The 23594-nt window shown below is 39.5% G+C and overlaps 1 protein-coding gene across 4 annotated transcripts in view; it reads left to right on the forward strand.

The window, feature by feature from the left end:
- The first annotated feature begins 887 nt into the window (after positions 1-887).
- The window catches only part of AP2A2 (adaptor related protein complex 2 subunit alpha 2), a 44028-nt gene continuing 21321 nt past the window's right edge, over positions 888-23594 (forward strand). For all 4 annotated transcript variants that reach the window (XM_088525800.1, XM_088525802.1, XM_088525801.1 and 1 more), the window contains exons 1-4: positions 888-1073; positions 11001-11069; positions 22133-22275; positions 23101-23294. In XM_088525800.1, coding sequence (XP_088381926.1) covers positions 1007-1073; positions 11001-11069; positions 22133-22275; positions 23101-23294 — 473 coding nt within the window. In that variant the 5' untranslated portion in view covers positions 888-1006. The remainder of the gene's footprint in view (positions 1074-11000; positions 11070-22132; positions 22276-23100; positions 23295-23594) is intronic.

Here is a 23594-nt window from a genome sequence, read left to right on the forward strand (position 1 = left end):
GCATGCCCAGGAAGTCAGAATATGTATTGCTGAAGATAACAGAGCAACTGCATCACTGAGCAATGTGATGGCTCATTAGATATGTGACATAGAATTATACTACATATACACCTATATACTTGCCTGGCCTAAGCTTTTGTTTTTTCAAACAATCACAGTGGTCTGATTATTATACAGGGCATGTACCCTGTACTGTTTTGGGCCCCCTTTTGAGCTGGAGGACTCCGGTATTACTCCCCACAGGATCCCCCCTGTGGCCACTATGGCCTTGCACATCAGGAGATCTCCACATTGCAGCCCACCTGAGGCTGCATCCAGCCTGAAAAGGACCTACAGGATCTAAAAAAGATCCTACATGAGCATGCTGTCCAACACTTACCACTGAAGCAAAGACATTTTCCTGCCTGAAGCTGCAACCTGCTGTCCCTCTCCTTCTCCCCTAGAGGTTACATTTTCTGAGGCAAAGTGCATTATTTCGCCTTAAAAATAATAAAATAAATAAATAAATAAATAAATAAGAAGTCTCGGTTACTCAGGTACGGCAAGGGGAGGGCGAGTGGGCCATTGCGGAGCAGAGGGTGAGCAGTAACCTGCGGATAGATAGAAGCGTTTGCACCGCCCCGCCCGCGCCTCACGGGGGCCCGCGGCCCTCCCCGCCGCCCGCACCGGCCCCGTGGTGCCGACTGGAGATCGGGCCGCGGGCGCGCGGCCGCCGGCCCCCAGCCCCGCCGCGGACCGCAGCACCGCAGGCCCCGGGCGCGCGCATGGCGGCCGCGGCGGCGGCCCCGCTGGGGGCGGCGGCGCCGCCACCTCCGGGCAGCAGGTGGCGCCGGAGCGGCGCGAGCCCGGCGGCGGCGGGGGCGGTGCGGCGCCTGCGCGCTGCGGAGGCGGCGGCGGCAACGGCAGCGGCGGCGGCCCGAAGAGCCCCGGGGGGGAGAGCGAGCGGGTGGCGGCAGCAGTTGTGGCGGTTTGGCGTGTCGCTGGGCGGCCGTGATCGCGCGCCACGATGCCGGCGGTGTCGAAGGGCGATGGCATGCGGGGCCTGGCCGTCTTCATCTCTGACATCAGAAACTGTGAGTGCGGCCGCGCCGGGGCCAGGGCTTGGCCCGCGTCGCGCCGTTCGGGCCGTTGCGCCGTTGCTAGCGGCCGTTGTGACCGTTGCGCCGCGCCGCCCCTCCCCCCACCGCGGGCTGCGCGGGGCGCTCCCGGCTCGCGAAATGGCGGCGCGCCCCGGGGGGCGGCGCGGCGGTGCCGCCCTGGGCCCTGCGCTCGGCCCTTACTTAAAAAAGGAATACAATAATAATAATAATAAAGGCGCTTCGAGGGAAGGGGGGCAGGAGGGGTGGGCGTCTGCTCTGCCGTTATTGCCGTTTGCAGGGCGCGGAAGTGGAGCTGGCGTGAAGCCGTGGAGGGGCGGGCCGGGCCGGGCCGGGCCTCTGTGGCCTTGCTGCAGAGCTGCCCGCGGCTCTCCGCCCGCGGATGTGTTTGAGCCGGCCTCTAAACTGCCCTTCAGGGTTTGAAGGAGGATTGGGGGGGGGGGGGGTGACGTACAAGGGATGGTCCTTCTCTGGCGCCTGGATTTGCGTGTGGTTCAATATTAATTCGAGTTAAGGGCCGGAGTAGGTGATGTGGCAAGAACTGCCTGAGGAAGGGCTAAGGTCGCAGCGCTGGTGTGGTGACATAGCTCCGTGTTTTGTCTATGTCTGCCGTGCTGGGTGACGTAGGGCTGCATTGGAAGCAGTGACAACCTGGCTCTCACAAGATGGAAGTGGGTTTGGAGCATGCTTTAGGCAAATTATGATGATCCAAGGAGGCTTTTTCTGGAGTAACCAAACTGGCTTGGAAAAGCCTCCTTTATCTTCAGAAGGCTTCCTGGCAGTGGCTTTTGACTTCTACAAGAGGGACAGAAAGTGGTACTGATAAACAGACCAGTTAAACTAGGTTAGCACAGTGTCCTTAAACAGAATTTAGCTGATATAGACTTTTAGGCATGTAACCAGGAACCTCGCCAGTAAAATTCAAGGTCTTTAATCTTTTTCAAGGCAAATGTTGTCTCCAGGGGTGAGGTTTCTTGATTTGGAGACCAAACTTCCAGGCCTTTGAGACTTTCATCCTCAAGCCCCTCACCCCCCCCCCTCCCTTTCCTTCAGACTTCACTGTTATGTTCTGTATAAGAAGAATTCTAAAATATCAATTCAAGGTTAGTTGAATGCTCCTGTGCTTTGGTTGGCCCAGTTGTTTACTGAAGAGCATCTAGTGCTTTACAATTCTATGTAAACTGCATGTGTAACATAATCTCACATGGTATTGCATCACTTAAACTTGTTGCTGGTAGAACTCCCCAATATTTTTGAATGACTATTCTCATTCACTTATCTAGAAATATAATGACTTATTTTTCTACATATCTTTATTTCTTGCAGTTGAAGAATATGTTTCTCCCCTCTCTCTGTCAATGGGATCCAATACAAGTGAAACAGGCTCTTCTCAGCCTAGGTTTATAGATATGCAACTACTTGATATAATGAGTATAAAAAATTAACTGCTTGTTGCCCATAGATTTTTTTCCAGTACATAGCCAGTGCATGAATGCTGCTAGATCAACCATGTTTATATCCAGTTTGGAAGGAGGGGCATTTCCTACTGTGAGTGAAAACGATACAACTAATTTGTGAAACACAAAGCATTTAACCCTTACATTGTATCTCTAATAGAGCTACACTTGAACTGTTTGGATACCTATTTGGAAGCTGTTCTTCATAATGAAGATGAGAAAGATACAAAGTAATTATGGCTCCCAAATAGCTGTACCAAAGTAGTTTGCCCTAGTGTAGGGTATACACCATTTTCTAATAGCTGTTAATTGGCATATGATTTTTTTTTTTTTTTCAAAGCTACTCCAAAGGTGCTGTCAACTATCTAGGAGCTGGTGGATGATACTCAAATGTACTTAGTCATGCTCTCTAGAGACTCCCTGCTTTGCAAGCATGATTACTAGCTTAAGCTCATCGTTCCCATTTTGAAGTGGAGAGACTTGGTGGCACACTGGCGTACCTACTAGCATTCTGTATTTTTCTTAACTTTGGCTTTGTGCATTTTTTGTGGTGCTGCTACCAGTGTTTGAAGGTTTGTTGTTTGTTTGCTTACAGCCCTTTCAGATTATCATAATTAACAGTTGAAACATTGCAAGATCTTTCAAAGAAACAGCAAAGTTAATGGATTTGTATTATGTATGTTGCTGAAAAATGCTGATCATGTTTGTCATCTGTGCTCGTGTGGGTGCACCGTGTGTGCTTCCAAGTAGCAACCTAATTATCCCTTAAAGCTTAGGTTATGTAACTGAAGACGTTTTAGTTTTGGACATACCTAATATTCTTGCATCAAATATTGCATGTGTACTAACAATGTATGCAGCACCAAATAATATAAATTCTTTTACAAATTCATAAAATCAGTAATTTGACGATCATGCTGGCCTTGTCTCTCTCTTGTCCTCATGCATTATATGGCTTTTTAATAGTTAATGGTAGGTTATCACTGTGATTTAGGCATGTTTTTGGCACTTGGCCTATCTATAAACTTGACTGTTGTATACATTTTGTTGAATGCTTTTATATCATATGTGTCTTACATGCTTTGAATATACAAATAACTTCCAATATGACTAAAGAAAGTCTACTTAAGATGTTAGTTCTGCAAAAGTGTATAAAGCTTTTGCTACCAGTAGTCTGCTGACTTGAAGTCACAAATTGTATGAGAAGCTTCTTATGCTTAATGACTTTGCTGGTCTAGGCTCTGTGAAGTTCTAATGCTGACTTCTTCCAAATGAAGAGTTGACCTTTTATTCTTTATTTTGAGCAAGTATAAAATGAATTTTACAACTGAATATTAAAAACTGAATAGTATAAGAAACTGAATTAGCCAATACTTCGTGTTAACTGTTCAGACATGTTTCAGGACAATTTCTTGTTGTAGGTTGCTGTATTTTTTTGCATGTAAAGCTGCTGGTGGAGGTGTCAGAAGGAAGAGTGATTAAGAAAAGTGAAAACAATTCCTTTAAATTCCTGGTGAATTGTCAGTAGATAATATGGGCTTTTCTAGGAGCTTTGCTCGACTGAATTGCATTAACATATATGAAATAGCATTTTGATTATCTTTTCTAGACCCTAGAGAAGTGACTGGAAGACTATAAATTGAAAGCTGAACTAATGCACTTAGTTAAGAGATTTAACTTAGCCCAATGGGACAACAACAAAACTTGGCTATACTGTGAAATAAATTCTGGTGTACAGATAGCAGACCTGGAAATCTCAGGTGGTCCATGAAGGGCTGTTCGCATCTGAAAGGATCCTTGACTTTTCTTGGGTAACGTGTGAACTAGTAAATGATACGAAAATTGGCATATGTTATGTGTGTGAGTATATAAACTCTTGAAAAAGAAATCCTTATTCCTTAAAACGTTAAATGTATTTCCTCATCTGTACTGGACAACTGTTAAAGTAAATTGATTACGCAACATGATGCTTTATAAACTCCATAACCATCTTGCCTGCAAAATAACTGGACTGATACAGAGTTGATAATGGCTTTGTGCTCGCCTGGGTCTCTGTGAGCTGTCACGTAGACAATTCTGTTACAACAGCAGCATTATTGTATATTCACCCCCCAAAAAATAGGGAGAGGGAAATAGTTTTCATTACATTGTGTGCTACTTATAACCCCAACCTCCATTGTGAAGGGAAGAATCATTTGCTCTTGGGTTGATGGGATGTGCCTATGCAGAGGCAAAACCTAGTGCTGCCACAGCTTTGGAGAAGACCACTCTTAATGTTTTTCCTCATTACCTTAGATGACTGCCTTATGTTTTTAGTGGTACTTTAAAATTGGGCAGCGGAGGTTTCCTTCAGTCTATTTTTTAAATGTTTTTGTATCTGTTTGAATAAACTATTGCCTCTTTCATTTTTTTGGTTATTCTTCTTGAAATAAACCTGATGCATATTAAAACAATGTATCTTTTCTCTGACAGTTTAACGCTTTTTTTTTTTTTTTTTTTTTTGTACTGGGCAAGGGGAAGAGCTTGGCTTCTTGAGGTGCTTAGCTTCAGTAGCTTTATTTCAATGGATGTGGACCCATGCACAGGGTAAAGAGCATCAGGTTATAGGGGAACAAGTGTAGGGAGTAATGAAAGTGCACTAAACTGTTCAGATTGATCTCCCTTTTGAGTGGATAATGGATATCACATGCATGCCCCTCACATCTGATCCACTCTGATGTAAAATGATAAATATTTACCTATTTAGAGATATTTGCTCTTGGTGAGAACAGCCACACGGTGAAAGAAATCTATCGTAGTGTGACTAGTGCAGTGTGGAGCTAGTGCAGTTTTTGTACTCTGTATTGGTCATGTGGCTTTTGACATGGAGTTAGTGCATTGCTCCTCAGAGTTAGGTTCTGCCATTTGGATGAGGTGTAATTCTGAGGTAGGATTTGCATAATTTCTGTAGACAGTTGATGTTGCTATACATCTGAGTGATTGGACCATATGCCTCAAGATATTTGAAGGGGAGGGATGTGTGGAAATCGATTTCTTGCCTATTTCTTTTGCAGGGCTGTATCTGTTTTTTCCAATACAGCTAATTTCCTGATGGCTTCTGACATAATCAAGCTGAGAAGATGCTCAGAGATTTAGTATGCGATAGTGAACAAATGTTTGCATTGCTTATGTCTGCTTGCAGAAGAGTGATTTAAGGAGAACACAGGTAGCATGAGATTAATCTGAGGGGGATGGTGTTTTTTTGTTGTTGTTTTTGTTTTTTTGTTTTTTTTAAGTGTCTGTGCAAATTCATCTATCTAAACTTTCTTTTGGTCCTTTTATTGAACTCCAAATGGTTTATTGTGCTGCTGGATTTGCACCCATTTGGCTGAGAAAGAGGGAAGAATAGGCACAGATGATTAAAGATAGCTGAGAGGTGGTAATCAGGTAGTGTCTTACATGACCCTAGCTGAACAACCTCCATTGTGTCAGTTGAATAATAAAATATTTGCTGGATTTAAAATGCCTTGAATAAAGGCTACTTAGGGATTGCTGTAGAGAATATGACATTACCTGCCACAGTTTCTGTTTTTTTCAGAATATGCTTGGATAGAATGTGTTCGTTATTGTTTGGGTTTTTGATGTTTTGGAGTTTTTGGGATGGTTGCTTTTTATAAGGTCCCGGAAGTAATCATGTATAGAAGTGTCAAACTTGGAGATTTTGGGCAATCCCCCCAAACTGTTCTCTATTGTCTGAACCTAAACTAAGATGAAAAGGAGCGCATGGTGACTTGTACTGCATCAGTGCAAATAATGCCACGCCTGCTTGAAGAGAAACCCTAACTGTATGATGTGAACACACTGCAAGTTAAATGCTGATCCCTTGAGGAAAGAGGAAAAACTGCTTTATGCAATAGCCTAATGTACTTCCGCTTTTATGTATCTTCTTAGCTTAAAGCTTCTTCTGAAAAGAGCCAATGTCCTTTCATAACTAAATTGTAAATAGATGTTTCAGTTTTCATAAAGCTATTCACCTATGAGCTTTCAGTAAGCTTTCTCTTCATATGGGGATCTAGTGTTAATTAATGCTGGACCTTACTGCCTGCTGACAGCCGAAACAAACTTTCAGAGATTTGAGCTGCATTTTTTTTTTTAATTTGTAATGCCTAATTAGGGAAAAAAAATCCATGGTAACACTTAGCATGACTACACTTGCCTTACACTATTGCAGTTAGAGTATTGGAGTTTTGGTGATGGGAGGTGGTAGCTGGTGTCTACTCTCTTCCATTTATTTTCTCTTCCTTTAGGTGAAAAGGAGTTAATGTAATCAGATTACAGTAAATCTATGACTCCTTTCTGTTTCATGAGAGGTCCTCTTATACGGGAAAACCACTAGGAAAAAGTCAGTTGTATGGAAAGCTGTTTGCATATTTGAAAATGGACACTACAAAGCAATGTGATGAGTTTCAGCAAGTGATCAATAGGTCACTGATGTTTTCCATGGTAGTAATGCATATGTAATCACATCAGGATGTCCAGAAGAGCAACAAACTTGAGCTATTTTGGTGCCTTTAAAGATGTGCAGAGCTGCTGTCTTGTAAGGAGTATGGCTTTGAATTGAAATTATTACAAAACTACATCAGCATATCTTGCTGAAGGGAAGCTAGTACTGCTTTGACTGTGGTGTCCCTCCCACCCATCTGACAATTGGCTAAGATATTTCTAATATAGATGCTAATGAAAGCCTAAAAACACAGGAAAAACTAAGCTTGGAAAACAGTGACATGTTTTTTACCTCTGGTATGTTATCTAACACCTCTAAGGAAAATACCTAACAGTATCTTTAATAAGAAGAGTTTCTACTACTTATTAAATGGCTTCTATTAAGAATTAACTCCTGCATTTTTCCCAAGTGGATATTTGTAACCATTATAGAGTTCAGAGGGGAAGCTGCTGCTCTTAGTATTAGATAGTACTTATTTTTCTACTTTCTTGACCAGGAAACTGAATAAAATTGTTTTATGTCTCAAAGACCTATTTGATAACTCAATGCGAACAGAAAGGCATGTTCTTTTAGACAAATGCCATCAAGCGTTCTTGTGTTCTTATACCCCTGTCCAACATGGTTTATAGCATTTTGTTTTGTGTTTTTCGGACACTGGTGATAGCACATTCTTAATTGTTGGATCATCAAATGCCCTGCCCTTTTACACAGGGCAACTAGGGCTAAGGGGTCACACAATGAAACAATTCCGCCTTATGCACAAATTAAATGCATTAGCAGGTGGTTTCAGCTGTGTTGTTTACTGACCATAAACAAATTGTTTGGATGAGTACTGGGAATATTTAAACTATTGTAAAGATTTGTTGTTATTTTTGCTTTAAATGTTGCCAATATAGTAATCTCCATTAAAAGACTTGCTAGTGTTTTAGCAAGACTGAACTTCAGTGTTTGCATGGAGACCTGCTTAGAGCTGCTTCCCTGTTCCTTTGGGAAATAAATGTGTAAACTTTGTCAAAAACTTTCTAGATTGTAGATGGTTTATATATATGAAAGCAAAGCAGCAACCTCAAGGAAACTTCTACTGTGTATAATAGCTCCTTCAATCCAGATGTTTCTATGCAATTTACTTGAAGCCTGTCAGAGACAGTCCTAAAAATACTGAAATGATTATTTGTATTGTGGCTAAGGTATCCTCATTTTGTGGCCTATTTGCTTGACCTTCCTGGTAAGAGGACTGGAGAGAGAAACTGATTAAGTTGAAGGAAGGCCTGAATCCTGGGAGAGAACCCTGAGATAACCTGAATTAGGAGGATTTCTGGGAAGTCTGAAAGTCTTTTTGGTGAGGCTTGAATAACCTGGGCTTTAAAGGCATACGAGAGCTCAATAATAGGCTAGGGGCTTGGTTTATCTACTGGTATCATCCAGCTTTTGCCTCAGAAATCTAACAGTCAATAGAGTCTGAAGTACAATCCTTTCAGGAACCTGAGTGAACTTCGGATATGAACCTGGGGGAGAGAGGTAACTGCTTAAATAAGACAGATGGATCAGATACCTTCTGCAGCAGGGCGACAGTCAAAAGAATGAGTTTACAGCCTAGCTCACTTGGTCCAGTAGCTAGAGCCTTCAGGTCCACGTTCATATATCTTCAAGGCAAGCAAGCTTTTATCTCAGATGTCTGTGTACTACTACTGTAAGGATAGATAGCACCAAATCAACTTTTTGTTTGTTTTGTTTTAATCATTAGACTTGTAGCATTTCTCCTTAATTGTCGTGGATGTGCTTTGTGCATCAAACTTGCAGTTTGTGCTTAGTGCAAAGGCAAGTTAATCCTGCTGGTCTAAATGATCTGCAAGCAGCCCACTAATACTGCCCTTAAAACATTCTATTAATCTTGCAAGTCTTCTGCCAAATTACTGTCATGGTACATCTGAAACACTGTCTTCAAATGAACAGATTGTCAACGTATCTGATTCCTGTTCTTGAGTTTTCTTGTTCTTATTTAATGTGAAGTTACTGACTTAGTTAAGGTGGTGTTCATGGAATATCGAAGCTCCGACTACAGACTAGATTAATAGGAGATTAAGAACAGTCACCCTTTATTCTTCCAAAGAGCCCTCTGACTTGCAGTATTCAGTGCTGTGTTAAACAAGATGGCATTCGAAGGTGAAAGAACACTGGCCAACTGCCAAATATAAATTAATTGACTGAGTGTCTCAATATTGTGGCTGGGTATCAGTTTGCTCAGTTATTAATCTCGGATAAGATTAACAGAGCTGCTGTATTCTGTTTGTTACTTTACAGTTGTGAAGTAACTGTAAAGACACTGTGGTGTCTTATCCACAAAATAGCCAGCCAACGTTTACTGGATTGCAGTCACCTCTTTTAACCTCTTATTATGGATATTTAATCAGTCTTTTTAAACTGGAAAAGCCTGAATAAGAGGAAGCCTGAATAAGTGAAAGTAAGAAGGATGTGCACTAAACTGATGTGGGATATGAAAATCTTAGTATCTGTATGCGCTGTGGTTTAAGTGCCGTCCTAGCCATCTGTTTGTGTACACGATGGCCATTGATGCCATTGGTTATCAACAGTGTTCTTACCTTCCTTAAGGGTGCTTAAGTGTTCTAGTGGTGGTAAAATAAATGCACTTGGTCATGTTGTTGAAGATCTTCTACAAGTGATGTGAAGAAAACTTGCCAATTAAACACCTTCCCAAACACGCTGCCCCTTGGTGGCATAGAAAACCTGGCTGAAATTCGTGCATCTCTTGGCTGGTTGACTTATTTGTACTTATTTGTTTTTCTTTCTGTTCGTGTATGTGGAGCCATGTGAAGCCACTCATTCCTGTGATGCTTTATCTCATGTTGTCATCTTCTAATGCAAACAATAATGAGTTAGAAGTCTGAATATGACTATCAGGCAATGTTACTGCTGGAACTTTAGGAAACTTAATTACTCAAAGGTTAAGAGTTAAACTGAAGTATCCTATTATGTGGCTATCCTCAATCATCAGTGGGACTTGATACCTATTGTGCTAGTGCTGCTCTACAACTGTTATCTCTGGCATGTATATATTGTAGTTAGTGATAATGCTGCCTCTGCTCTTCCACAGCTGCTTGTGTTAGCTCAGATCCTGACATTGCTAGAGAATCTGTGTGTGACTTCAAAATGGCTATAAAAATGTATTTGCTTAAACTTTATTTGGACCATTTTAGCTGAAATTTATGTGCAAAGGGTTGCTTAAACATGGGGATAATTGGAGAGGGGAGTAAGAGAGGGATGGGACAGACGACTGCTCAATCTTCTCCTTAAAACTAACTGGAATAGATAGCAGATTATGCTAATTTGCTTAACGTAACTGTGGCTCATTCTAGGCAAGTTTGCAGCCTGTTAAATGAATCTCATGAGATGTTTGAATAGTTGCATTATTGATGTCAAGATGCTTGCTTTCTGAAGAAAACCAATGTAGTAAGGAGACAATTTGGGGATTGATCGTGAATCCAACTTGGGTGTCTGATATGTGGAATGCCTTTGTATGACCAGGAGAGGGGAGGGGAATCATTGTTTTGCTGAGGCTGCCATCCATCTGCCAAAGGATGGCATTCCTGACTTCAGGAATTTATGAAGTATTTCACTGAAGCTTCCTTTAATGCTCAGTTGCTTGCTTAGGAAACAAAGACCATAGTTTTTAGAAGCAATTGATGGATAGTGTAATGGGTAAAAATGCTGCTTGAAAAGCTTAGAGGGGAAGGTGGCTTTGCGCTTAAAAAAAAAAAAAAATCTAATATAGATTAAAGCCTTAAAGTTTTTTAAGTAAGCTGCCTAAGATTGATGTACTTGTTTTGTTTTCCCCTTTTCTATTCACTTTTTTTTTTTTAATCTTCAGTGATTATTGCTAAACTTACTGAGGTTAGAGGAACAGTACTCTGAAACACCACCTGATGTATGTTCTTTTGATTTCAGGCAAAAGCAAAGAAGCTGAGATAAAAAGAATAAACAAAGAACTAGCAAACATTCGCTCAAAATTTAAAGGTAAGTGACTGTACCATTCTAAAAACTCTACTGCTTGCTTTTGTGTGACATTCTCTCGTATTTTATGGGGGATTTGTTTTGTTCTTACGTGCTTGGATTTAGTCGTGGTGTGGTAGATGTGTGTTTGGGTGTTTTGTGTGTTTGGGTGTTTTGTGTGTTTGGGTGTTTTGTGTGTGTGTTTTTGTTCCTTCTTCTTTCTATCAACTGTTTTGGCAAGTGAAAAACTAGAGGAAGCTATTAGAATAACTGTTGAAAATAGACTATGAATTAAAGAACTTGATAGTCCTGTGACACTGCCCTAATGGGCATGCCCTCCTTTATCACAGAACTGTGCTACTGCAAACTCTGCATTTTCTAATGCTTTGCCGCCCAACCTTCCCGTTTTGTAGCCTGCTTACTTGCAGAAGACTATGAATTAAAGATATGTGTGATTCATCCGTAGCAAAACCAAATCTATTTGAACTCCCCTACACATTCACTCATGTGTGCTTTCTTGCTTTTTCTCACTCACTCTTGGGGAATTACTGTGTTAAGTGGTCTTCTAGTAGAAGTAAGATGAAAATACATCTTACGATCCTTTGAGACTATAGATCTTGACCATTCCAATAATCAGCAGCAATACAAATTTATTTCTATAAAACGAATAATATGTAGTGACTTTGACTGCATCCTGGTGAATTGAGGCCAAAGTTAAGAAGTTAAGCAGCATCTGATAATGCTCATAGAGTAATTGTATGCCAAGTGGTTTAGCTGTGTATGTGGCTTTGTGGGTTTTTCTTGTTCTGAGAAGCAGTTGAGATATTCCATCGTGATGCCTATGGTAAAATAAGTTTTCTGTTTAAGTAGACAAAGGACTAGGTTTAGATGGATAACATGTTGCAGTGTATGGGGCTGTATGTATGTATGGGGCTTAGAACTTACTATCTTCAGAATCAATTTGTTTGCCGTATATATATACCCTGCCTCTTAGCCTGTTTTTTCTCATGGGAATACTTACTGCTTTTACAAAGCCTGAAATAACTTGATTGAACTTCATAGTGATCTGTTGAGATATACCACAATGTGGAAGTTGAAAGATGAAGTAACATGAAAATACTTTAATTCACTTCCCAAGCATATACAAGAAGTTACTTAAACTGTTTTAAACTCAGCCTCTTTGTCTGAAAGGTATATTTAATCTGTCTAATAAAGATCTTGCTTGGAGACTAAATTATATATAAAAAGCTATGTCTTTGTGTTAAACATTGACTTGGAAATGAAGAAGGTCACTCTGAACATACAGCCAGAATTAACAAAAATTACTTAGTCTTGTATTCAGTTTTCTACTGCACTCTTGAAGTATGTGCTGGTCCCTCAGTGTGCATGCATACTTTGTACTCGAGGGCAAGTGATGTCTACTTGGTCATTGTGAGTGAACACTGATGTAAGTTGGGATAGGTGACTTGGATTGGGTGAGGGAATAAGCTCTAGAATAGACTGTGCAGAGCATGCCAAATCTGCCAAAATTTAGACCAACACCAGTGTCTGGTGGAACCCTTGCAATGAAAAGGAAGTGAAAAACAATGTGACAACATAGGGAGATGCCGAAAAGAAATTGGAGAGTGGTTCTGCTTTTTTTCCCTAGAAGAATAGCCACACACAAATGAAAACTTTCTCAGTTATCTTATGGCTGAAGTTACCATCTGGAAAAAGTTTTTAAAATAAAAATGTTAGCAGAGAAGCATGAATGTAGAGGTACCTTTACAGAGGCACCTCTCTAAAGGACTACTTAACTTTTCTTGAGTGTCCTGTGCTCTAGTCAGCTTGTCACCTCTGAGCTTTTGTTGATGCTAAGCAGTTTTTATGGGTCTCTAAATGGGGGCTTCTAACCTTTTCAGTGCTAGTATGAGTGTGAATTATAGCCTCCTCCTGGTTAGCACTTTTGCATGAAGACTGAAATGTTGTATTAGATTACCTTGTCCTTGTACCTTTTTTCTTCTCTTTCCAGGATTCTCTGGCTGGAATTAGGAGCAGAATAAAATCTTTGTCTACTTTTATTTCAGGGTGAGGGATTTCTGAGTCTCTCTACAAGGATCTAAAAGTTAATGCTGCTCTTATAATCTTATCTAAGCTGCCCTTACAATACAAGGTGAAAAATTGAAAAGTGGCTAAACTTTTAAGACAGCTACCATCAGGGGAACTGTTTCTTATCTAGGATAATTCAAGAACTTATAAGGAGAGCCTGTTTTGTTGGGCAGGAGTGGCGTGCAATATCAGTTCTGGACTTTATACTATAGCAAGTAAGGGATCAGGAAAGTAGTGGCAGAGGAAAGCCTAGCAAAGCTAAGAAAAAAAGTTATGAAAGCCTATCCTAAGGTGCCTAAAATTGAAGGAAGTAACTTTACGGTATGCAGGCAACTTAAGAGCATTAGCATTTCAAATATTGTCTGTGAATAGATAGTATACACTCTCACTGGCTGTTAGGGTGCTTAACAGCTCTTCCTAACAGAGCAAAACTATTCCTTCAGCATATCGGAGCCAGAGCAACAGATCTTTCTTCCCCAATAACACGTTTTGTTACCAGAATTTCATAGGCAAGACCAGTGTTTTAGATTAATCTCAGCATGTGGTGACTTTCTTCATCTTTTGAACAGTGAAAGTACATTAATCATATTCATGTAACAGTCCATGGCTCAGTTTCTGGCCATGATTTTGTTTGTCCAAGTTCAGGTGGCTATTTTGCTTCTGAAGTTACATTGCACATAAATCTGTAGTCTGACTTATAAGGAAGTCTCATTCAACCTGTTACAGTTGGCCTGAACCAACTGAGAATAAAAAGGATTCTTAATTTCCCTATTCTTCAGGCAAGCTGCTCTTCCTGTCTCTCACACTTCTGTATTATGGTCCTCTGATTCTCCCTTAGCTGTTTGAAAGATTATTTGGCAGTCTGGAAGATTTGGCCTCAAGGACAATCTGTTTTTGTTGGTCTGTATTTGTAAAACAGCTTTATTTGCTGTCAGCTGTTGTTAAAGTAGTTTTTCTGTTGCTAAATTTCTTGCTTAGTAGTGTCATGTAACTTTACTTATAGGTATTTCACGTTATTCTGCCTGCATCCTCCCTTTGTCAAGAACAAGTTGAGGTTAATGTCTATCCACAAATCTTACTGCGGTATCAATACCAAATAAATCTAGTGTTTTCAAGAACTTGACTTGTAAACTCTAACACTTTTTTTTAATCTCGTTTTGGTTGATGAGTAAACTTTAGTTTATTTACATAACTGAATTGTTTATTTGCATTTCTCAGTAATGAGAGAGGAATTTCTTATCAGACTAAAGTTATCAAACTTTGCCTCAGTTTGAAGTGAGGTGCTATAAACCTAAATCATGTGGAAATCTAAATTATGGAAGCTTCAACTATCTAGGACTGCTGCATAACGTCACTGCCTCTTCCATGTTCTGGCCTCCTTCGTGTGTGAGGGAGGTCCAGTTGGGCCTGATTGCCTTTCGGTTGGAGTTAAACATGCTGTCATGAATGTAATAACTAATAGCAGAAAAGTTCCTAATGGCTCAGACTAGCTGGGCTATATTCTTGCAAGTCAGAATCCAAACAATGTGTACTGTAGTCAGATTCTGTTCTTCAGATCATAGACAGGAAGATACTAGCTACTTCTAAACTACCTCCTCGCCCTTGCACCTGACTCTGAAAAGCTCTAATTGTGTTTTTCTGCAAATTTAAAATGGGCAACTGGATTTAGACCTCTGTCAACCATAGGAAAGCAAACCATTCTAAGAGGGGGAAAAAAAATGGCCTACACTTGTCATAGCTGAAATGAAACTTCATCCACTTCTCTCTTTTTTTTTTTTTTTTTTTGACCTTCCATCCACACCCACGACACTTCATGTTTCTGTAAGCTTGCAAGAGTACGATAGAAATAAGTGAATCGGTGAATTATGTGTGTGCTGCAGCAGTCAATAAAGCCTTAAGGGAAAAAATAGTAATGCTTTCAGTGCCTTTACTAGTAATGTGCTGTAAGTAGTATGAGAGGATCACTAACAGTGACAAGCAATTCGGTATTTGTTGAAATCTGTCATTCTTTGAGCCTTGTCCTGTAAAGGGTGTGCCATCATATTTAAAGGCCTACTCTTATCGCCTATAAAAAGACTGTGTAACATAGTTAAGCTAGTCTTCTCTGTTCTCTTGTGTGAATATCTCTAAAACTGTCTAAGTTGGTATGCTACAAACTGTAGAAAAAAATAGGCAGTACTGTAGTTCTTAGCTCACTGAAGCAGGCTTCTCTGGTTCACTTAGGTAGTTCTGTAGCTGTATTGTATAACTGAATATTCATAAATTAAACACCGCTGATGGTGCAATTCATAAAATTGTGTTGTTGCTAAGTGCTTTGCAAGGTATTTCATGACTTACATACAAAACCTTTTTTATATAAAAAGGATTAATTCTGCTTCTGTGATTAATTATGAGGCAGGGAAGAAATAATCATAGGAAGCTTCAGCTGTGTACAGCCATGAAATGGGCAGTTTAGTGGAGTTACTTTCCTTAAAAGAAATGTAACAACTTCAGCTTGAGTACCTTGTGTGTACCACAGTAAGCCAATTTAAATAATTCGGAATAAATGTAACTTTTACTGTGCTTAACCCGTAATCTGAGTGACAGGCTGAGTGAGGCTTATGACTAAGCCTTCCCTGAAGTTGTTCTTGCTCTTATGTACTGTGCATGAAATTCAGGTGAAAGCCCTCACTTAACTGTGAGGACAATAAGTTCATGTATTTGGAAGAAAAATAAATACAAACAGCATGTGTTTGGAGAAAAAACAGAGTTTGGATAGCTTATGTAACTGGTTTGGCCTTTAGAGTGTAGGGAGGTGATAGTGGTTATCTGTCCTTTGCAGAAGCTCTGTGGGGCTGGTATGCTGTGTGGTATGCTTTCTTGGAGAAAGGCAATGTGGAAATATATATGTTTTAGTTTTACTCCTAAGTGGAGAATGTTCAGTTAATGCAGTTACTCTTTATGTAACTCTACTTTTTTTTTTTTTTTTTTTTTTTAAAAAAAAAGCATCTTAAAAGTCAAATATTTGATCAGGATTTTGAGATAGAGTGCCTTGCTAACTAGTTATGGAGGAAATAGTGGGGCCCTCTTAGCTGTGTTAGTTGCCTGTCTCAAGATTTGACTGTAGAACTGGCTGTACTTCTGTAATTAGGAAAAGAGGCAACTATAAGAACCGAAGTTGGTAATTTCACCTTTTGTCACAAATGTGTTAGATTCTTAAGAAACAACGTAAGAGATTTGTATACCATCATTTCCTTCCTTTGGGCTTTTATAATTTTTCAGCATGCTCATTTGCAACATGCCCAAACCCAACACGGTTCCCAAGATGTATTCTGACGCTCTTACAAAGGTAAAGTATTTTTTGTTTTGATTTTTTTCAGGCAAGTCTTTTGGAGGTGGGTAGCAGGTCTGTTGCCCACATCATGTGTGAGGAAGCTCCTATTTACCCTTGTACCCAGCAGACTGGGATGGGGTTGCAAAAAAGGCAATACTTTTCTTGAACTGGTGGAATGTGGAATGCCTCGGACTTGCATTTGGCTTCTGCACTCTCACTCAGAAGGAATATACTACATAAAATCACTTTATCTTTTGTTTTAGTATGAGAAAACCTTATCACTGAGGTTGGTGTCCTTGACTGTTGGTTCAAATACTGCTGTGAAAACTGAAACAAGATGAATGTAACAGGAAGGAAAAAGTACAATGGAATAATACCTCAGAAGTTTTGGAATTAAGAATTAAGCCCAGGAAAAACATTCTGTTTTCATTTAGATCTTTAGACTGTAAGCTGTATGTATCATAGAATGCCCTTTTTTTGTTTTTATTTGTTTGTTTTGCTTTCCTTCTCCAATTCTTGAGCCAAAGTAAAAGTCTGGACCTCAGAGTATTGATTCATTTGTAAAGGAGACCACTTAGCATCTTGAGGGAAAAGTAAATGATGTATTGATTGCTTTTTATTTTGATATCTCGAAGTATTATTTGTGTAGTAATGAAATAGTACACAAAATATATACTGATTCTGCAGACAGTGGAGTTCTTGTTTTTTGCTTGATGCAGGCTTCTTGTGTTTTCCAGATCTGGCATAAGAGCTTAATTTTCTTCTGTTTAGGTGATATGTTTAGGCTTAAAAAGTAGCTGCTGCATTTAAGATATGGTAGTGTATCTTGGCAGTTTTTAGTTATGCAAGAAAAATAACCCTCTGTCAACTAATAATGTCTGCTAGTTTGCCTCTGGCTCACCTGTTTTGCCAACCTTGAGCAAGACTCCTCTATTATTCGAAAGTAACCCCTTGTAAGAAGTTTCAAAATAAGTCTGTAAATCTCTCTCTCAAACCAAAGCTGTGCAACAGTGAGTTGCTTTCCTGCCATCCTGCATAGTGAATCTTTCACCAATTAGATTTAAAATTACTCTGGCAAGTTAGTGAGCAGGTGACTGTCAGGTTGTCTTCCATTTGTCTTAAATATGTGAAAGCAAAGCACGTCTTCATTCACAGAGCAAACTATTACAAACAGAACTAGTCTTAAACAGCTGAGATGCAGCTGCTCTAGCAATATTCTGTTTTAATGGAGGCAGTGTGGTAGCTAAATAATAATTTATGGTCCATGTATGGGTTTTCAGCCACAGATCGTCAATTTTTCACTTAGAAGGCTTGGACAGAATTGCACTTTTATGGAGAAAAAACAGTTTTCCTCATTCCTCAAAAGATGTAGATAGTTGTAAAAAGGCAATTTAGTATTTTTGTTAGCTGCTAAGCTACAAGTAGGTCTTCGGTCAGTATTGCACTAGACTGACACTTGCATGAATGAATATAGTCTAAACTGTACAACTAAGTTGTACTGTCTAAAACTGTACAACTTAACCCAGGAAAGAAGTGTTTTGAACACAAACATTTAATGATATTGCCCAATCTACTGGAGTTCTAAAGCAGAAGATATATATATGTCTTTGAGGAACAATTAACTGTGTGGGGGCTAGTGAGGCTAGACTCTAGTTGGTAGCGAGCTGTACAGTAGGGTGTTTTTTGTTTTCTCTTTCTTTTTAAAGAATACTTAATTAGATTAAAATGCTTTTCTGCTTATGGACTAAGCTAGAGTGAGAGGTACTGCTTGGAGGCTGAAAAGTTTAGTAATGTTGGTGCTTTATTTCTTCCTTTTTGGAGGGCTGCCTGAGAAATTCCGGTGTGAATTCCTGCAGTGTTTACAGACCTCTTATCAAACAAATCGCAAATCTTTGGTAGATAAGGTGATCCACAGAAATGTGGAAGTAATATCTCTGTTTTAATTTGTAAAAGCACTATTAGCTGATCTGCTGCTCAGAGTCTCTTTGCCTTCCCCCACCCCTCTGAAAAAGCCTGGCAGGCTCTCCAAGGAGAGGAAGTAGTCTGCCATGTGCTTGTAGTACTCGAAAAGCTGCTGACTCTTCTTCCGAGCCTTCCTGTTTCTGCTGACTTGATGTGCGCTGTTGGAAAATGTTCACAAAAACTTAAAAATGAGCCAAGCTAAAAGTAATCGTGTATTACAATAGACAGCATAGAATAAGCAAAATATTGTCAAGATGTCTTCTTGGGAAAAGCTGTGGGTGTTTTGTCTTTCTTTGTATGTTTTTAAACCACATACTTAAGTGGCACGACTTGTTAGTAACATTTCAAATAGAACCCTGTATAAATGCTACCTGGGAGAGAGTAGGACTGATTAGTTAAGCATGAAACCCGCATAACAAATGGAAAGCAAAGCTTTTTTACAGCACCTTGTAATATACAGAGAGACTTCGGTTACTGTAAAGCTGACTTTTCAAATGCAGCTAAACAAATGATATACAAAAAAGATAGTGAAGTGAGTATGTTTTATTCTTGTTGAGAGATAAAAGTTTTAGAGTGAACTAGTGCTTGTTATTTGGCTTAGTTTGTAAGTTTGCCTGTTAAAGTGAACCTTCAGGTTGCCATCCTGGGGGTGGGGAGGAGGCGGTTTGCTAGACTATGACGGAAAAATAAAGAACAGAACTGTAAAATCAGTACTTGAAAAGTCCTTTCCTTAAGAACAGAAAAAATACTTCAAAGCATCTGCTTTCAAAAGCCTATGTCCCTCCCATGTAGAGATGGCAGTGTGCTTTGAGCTTGATTGTTTGGTTGATAGTTTCTATCAAAGATGCTTCAGGTAAGTGGTATTAGAGTTCAGATTAGCAAGGTCCTTAGATCTTAGATATCTTTTAAGTATATGAAACTTTAAATACCTAGTTCCTGAACCTGATGAGAAAAAAGAATTGGCAAACTGACAAATACTTTTTTTTTTTTTTTTGTTAAAGTCACTGCAGTTCACAACATACATAGTTTGATCTGCTCACGCTTTTCTTTAAGCGGTTAGGTTGCTTTGTCCTATACTGTCTGTTCCCTTGTGATTTCAGGAAGTCAGCAGATGAGCAATTCAGTAAAATGAGAGAAGGCAGTCTATAAATGTGAATTCTATGGATCAGCTGAAAATGTATGCTGTCAACTCCCCTCTTTGAAACTGTGTGTGTGTGGTTTTTTTTTCCTTTTTTTTTTTTTTTTTTTTTTTGCTTGTCCTGAGGTAAGCGTCAAGCTACTTTCTGACACCTTTTAGTGCATCTGCCTGCTACACATCTCTTTTGAGAGAAGCAACAAGTGATATTAATGATACTAAACTTGATAGCAAGTCCTCAATTGCATGGATCTGGCTTGCTAAAGGAACCCAGGCTACCCTGCTTACAGCTTTAGTGTCCCCTTCTGTAATAAAATTTGATAGAGGTATCCAGCAACTCCCATTTCTTTAATCAGTGAAAGCAAATGGCTTGTCACTAACTGTCACTTTACTCATTCATTCTTTCTTTTCCTAAAGGAGACTTAAAGGAGACAGAGCTGTTGGAAAGCTTAAGTCAACAACTGAAAAATATAATAACTCAGTCTTGCTAACTTGCACTCTCTCACATCTTATTTTTTTTGCCTCTTCTAAGCAAAGGAGGTGTTCTTGAGCTGCATGAAATTGTACATCTACCATGATGTTATGGGAAGAAAGCAGCTGCTGTTGATTTCTACTTTACTGGAAAGATGGTATAACCATCCTATATGTGTGTGTGTGTGTGTGTGTATCTCCCCTGTAGGTTCCCTTTTAAAATTGTGGAGTGCCTTTTTCCTTCGTTACTCAAGCCATAGCTTGAAGATCACAGTGGAAATGGCAGAACCTCCCTTGCATATTTTTTTCCTTCGATCATGCTGGTTCCAAATTAGAAAAAAAATGTAGTGTTTTTCCCTAATCTGAATGTTTTACCCTGTTTCTGCTCATATTAATTCATATGTCCAATAAAGCAAACTCTCCAGATTCTTTTTGCTACTGACTCATCAGGAAAATAGCCTTATCTCAGCAAACTGAAAGAAAACTGGTTTTAGGCAGTCTTGTGCAAAGATGGATGTCAGCATATCCTGTGTAGCGGGACTTTAGCAGCATAATTACTGTAGTAACACTGCTTCCTGTATCCACATAAAATATTTGAGTAGCATGTTCGGGCTTCCATGGCATAGGTCTGAAGGTTGATTTTTACATTGAAGTTGCTTTTATGCTGTGCAAAGCTTTCTGTTGGCAACTGCTGTCCATGCCAGTTGAAAATAATATATACAAATTTATGTATTTATCAAGATCAACTACTGTTTAACGACTCAAATGTTTAAGATCACTGTATTAAATTTCTGAATTCATGTGCTAAAGTTCCTCTTTGTTATACATGTAGAAAAAATGGCGACTTGAAATCTAGAGGCTGAAAAGAGAAAGCAGCCTCCTAAAAGTGATGTAATTGCAGACTGTAGACATAAACATCATCTGCTTCAGTGTGCCAGTGTGCTTTCTCCTAACTCACTAACATTACTGGATTTAACATGTAGCATTTAAGTTAGTCTTTGTTCCTTCAAAACCTTTTAAGTTTAACTTGTAGTGGCGGGGTTTCTCTTAACCTTTCTCTTAGTCTTTCACACTGAATTGATTATCAATAGGAGCTAATAGATACCTGCTTCCCCACCAGTGGCTGGAGTGGAAGAAGGGGAGACCTCTGTGCTGTTAAGCTTCTTTACTGTATATTTAGCTGTCTACTTCATATATCAGAGATGAAAAAAGAAGGTGGGGGGGGGAAGGGAAAAGAGCTTGGAGCTTTTTTTTTTATTTTTTATTTTTTATTTTTAATAAAGGCAAAGACTTGAAGATACTTTGTTTAAGCTTCATGTTAAACAATACTATGCTGCCTGAACTGGCCTGTCACTGAGGAGTGCACACTGATTTGACAGATCAGTTATTTCTGGACCCCAAATGCAGAAGCTAAGGAGTGTGTGTGTGCAGCAGCGTCTACACTAATTTTCTTCGCTGACTGAAGAATTTGGACTTTTTGATTTACTGGTGCTCTTTTGTGCTATGAGCTACATGTGTTCCACAAATATATATATATAAATGTATATGTATATGCAATTCTTTTAACTCCAAGTGGCAAGTTACTTGACTTGTCTGACTGTTTCTAGTGATGGTTTATGATAACTTTAATGTTTAGCACAAAAGGGTGCAAATACTTGTAGTCATTTTCCATGAGTATTAAGTAGATTTTCCACAATTTATTTACCACAGTCATTCCCTCTATAGTTTTGTAAATTACCTTTCCACTGAGATGATGGTTTTGCCACCATCCTATACTTATACATGTGGGATAGTACTTTGCACATTATAAAAACACAAGAGTACACTTAACATTCAATTAACAGTAAGTGAAAGTTAAGAGTAATGTTATATAAAATACAATGACTTTAGTTAAGTGGAACTCTCAATGTTTTTTTTTCTCTGAATGCCACTTTGTACATAGTGAATCAAATGTCAGTCATCATCACTAAGTAGATCTTTTTACCTTCTTGAAGACATGCTGAAGTACTTCAGTGAAACTGTTTATCTTTGCAGGGGGACAGGCCTCAGGCCTCAGAAGGGTACATGAAATATAGGAACAACAGAGGCTTAATTACTCTTTCTTTCCTTGCTTTCTAGGTGACAAGGCTCTGGATGGCTACAGTAAGAAAAAATATGTCTGCAAGCTGCTTTTCATCTTTCTCCTGGGGCATGACATTGACTTTGGTCACATGGAGGCTGTAAATCTGCTCAGTTCTAATAGATACACAGAAAAACAAATAGTGAGTAAACACCAGCTGTATGAAAGACAAGGCATACTGTCTAATATCCTCCCTCAGCTGTATAGTCTGTATTTAACTCCACCCTCAAATTTTCCTTGCAACAAGTTTGTTTTGGATCTTAGCTTGGGCTCAAAAACAGCACCTGTTTGTACAGAGGGATTCTTGTTCTACTAAATGACTCGAGAGACTGTGTTCCTGCACTGCCCAAGTGAATTATTGTAATAGCTAAAACATATATTCTGCCTAAAAATTACTTATTAGGAACTTGCCCTGACTGCAGTGTTCAGGTAGAACTTCAGGCTTCATAGGAAGCCATTTAAGGAAATATGCTAGCTCCTGCTAACAAACTGTAGTGCAAGTATGAGTTCCAGCGCGAGTTTTTTGTATAGTGGCTAGCTATGAATTGAACCAGAATAAGGCAAGTAGCTGTTAAATATCCCCTTAAATCTTCCCAGAGAAGTTATCTTTATCAGACAGATGTGGTCCAATGATTTCTGAATAGTAAGTCAATGCTTGATTTGCTTCCCATTTGATTATCCCATTCTTGAGAAATTATATTACTGAATAAATGCTGAAGCAGACTGTGATCTGCAGGCCTTGTATCTTTTTTCACTAAAAAGTGATGAACGTGGGAAACCCTAAACTATATGCACTTGCACTTCCTTCTGTTCTTTTTAGCCTTTACTGTGGTGTATAACTATTTCTCCCCATCCCTCTAATACTACAGAAGATCTGTATGTGCTCGAAGAATTATTTATGGCATTAGAGGAAAACACAAACTAAGTGAACTAAAATCAATTTTCCTTTCCTTTTTCTGAATCACAGGGGTACCTTTTCATCTCTGTACTAGTGAACTCTAACAGTGAGCTGATTCGCTTAATAAACAACGCGATCAAGAACGATCTGGCCAGCCGCAACCCCACCTTCATGGGGCTAGCTCTGCACTGTATCGCTAACGTGGGTAGCCGGGAGATGGCGGAAGCATTTGCTGGAGAAATTCCAAAAATACTTGTAGCTGGGTAGGTATGAGATGCCTCCTTCAAATACAACATTGTTAAACCTTTTAAGGTATTCAATTCATCAGGAGCAGCTTCATCTGCACTTGGATGTGTCCAACCCTGTGTCTTATAATGAAAAAAACAGCAGACGCTCTGACATTCCTGAGTGGGTTTTAATGCACAAGAGTATAAATAAAACATGGAAAGTAATACTATGTCAATATCTCAGATAAGTTTTTGTAGCTCTGTGTAACAATTAAGTCTTCCCCCCCCGCCCACTCCTCCATTCAAAAGTGTAGCAATGAACACCTGCTTTTTTCT

Source organism: Tinamus guttatus, unplaced genomic scaffold (genome assembly GCF_059628265.1).
Source record: "Tinamus guttatus ecotype Peru unplaced genomic scaffold, ASM5962826v1 Tinamus_guttatus_pri_ptg000240l, whole genome shotgun sequence".
Taxonomy (NCBI): Eukaryota; Metazoa; Chordata; class Aves; order Tinamiformes; family Tinamidae; genus Tinamus; species Tinamus guttatus.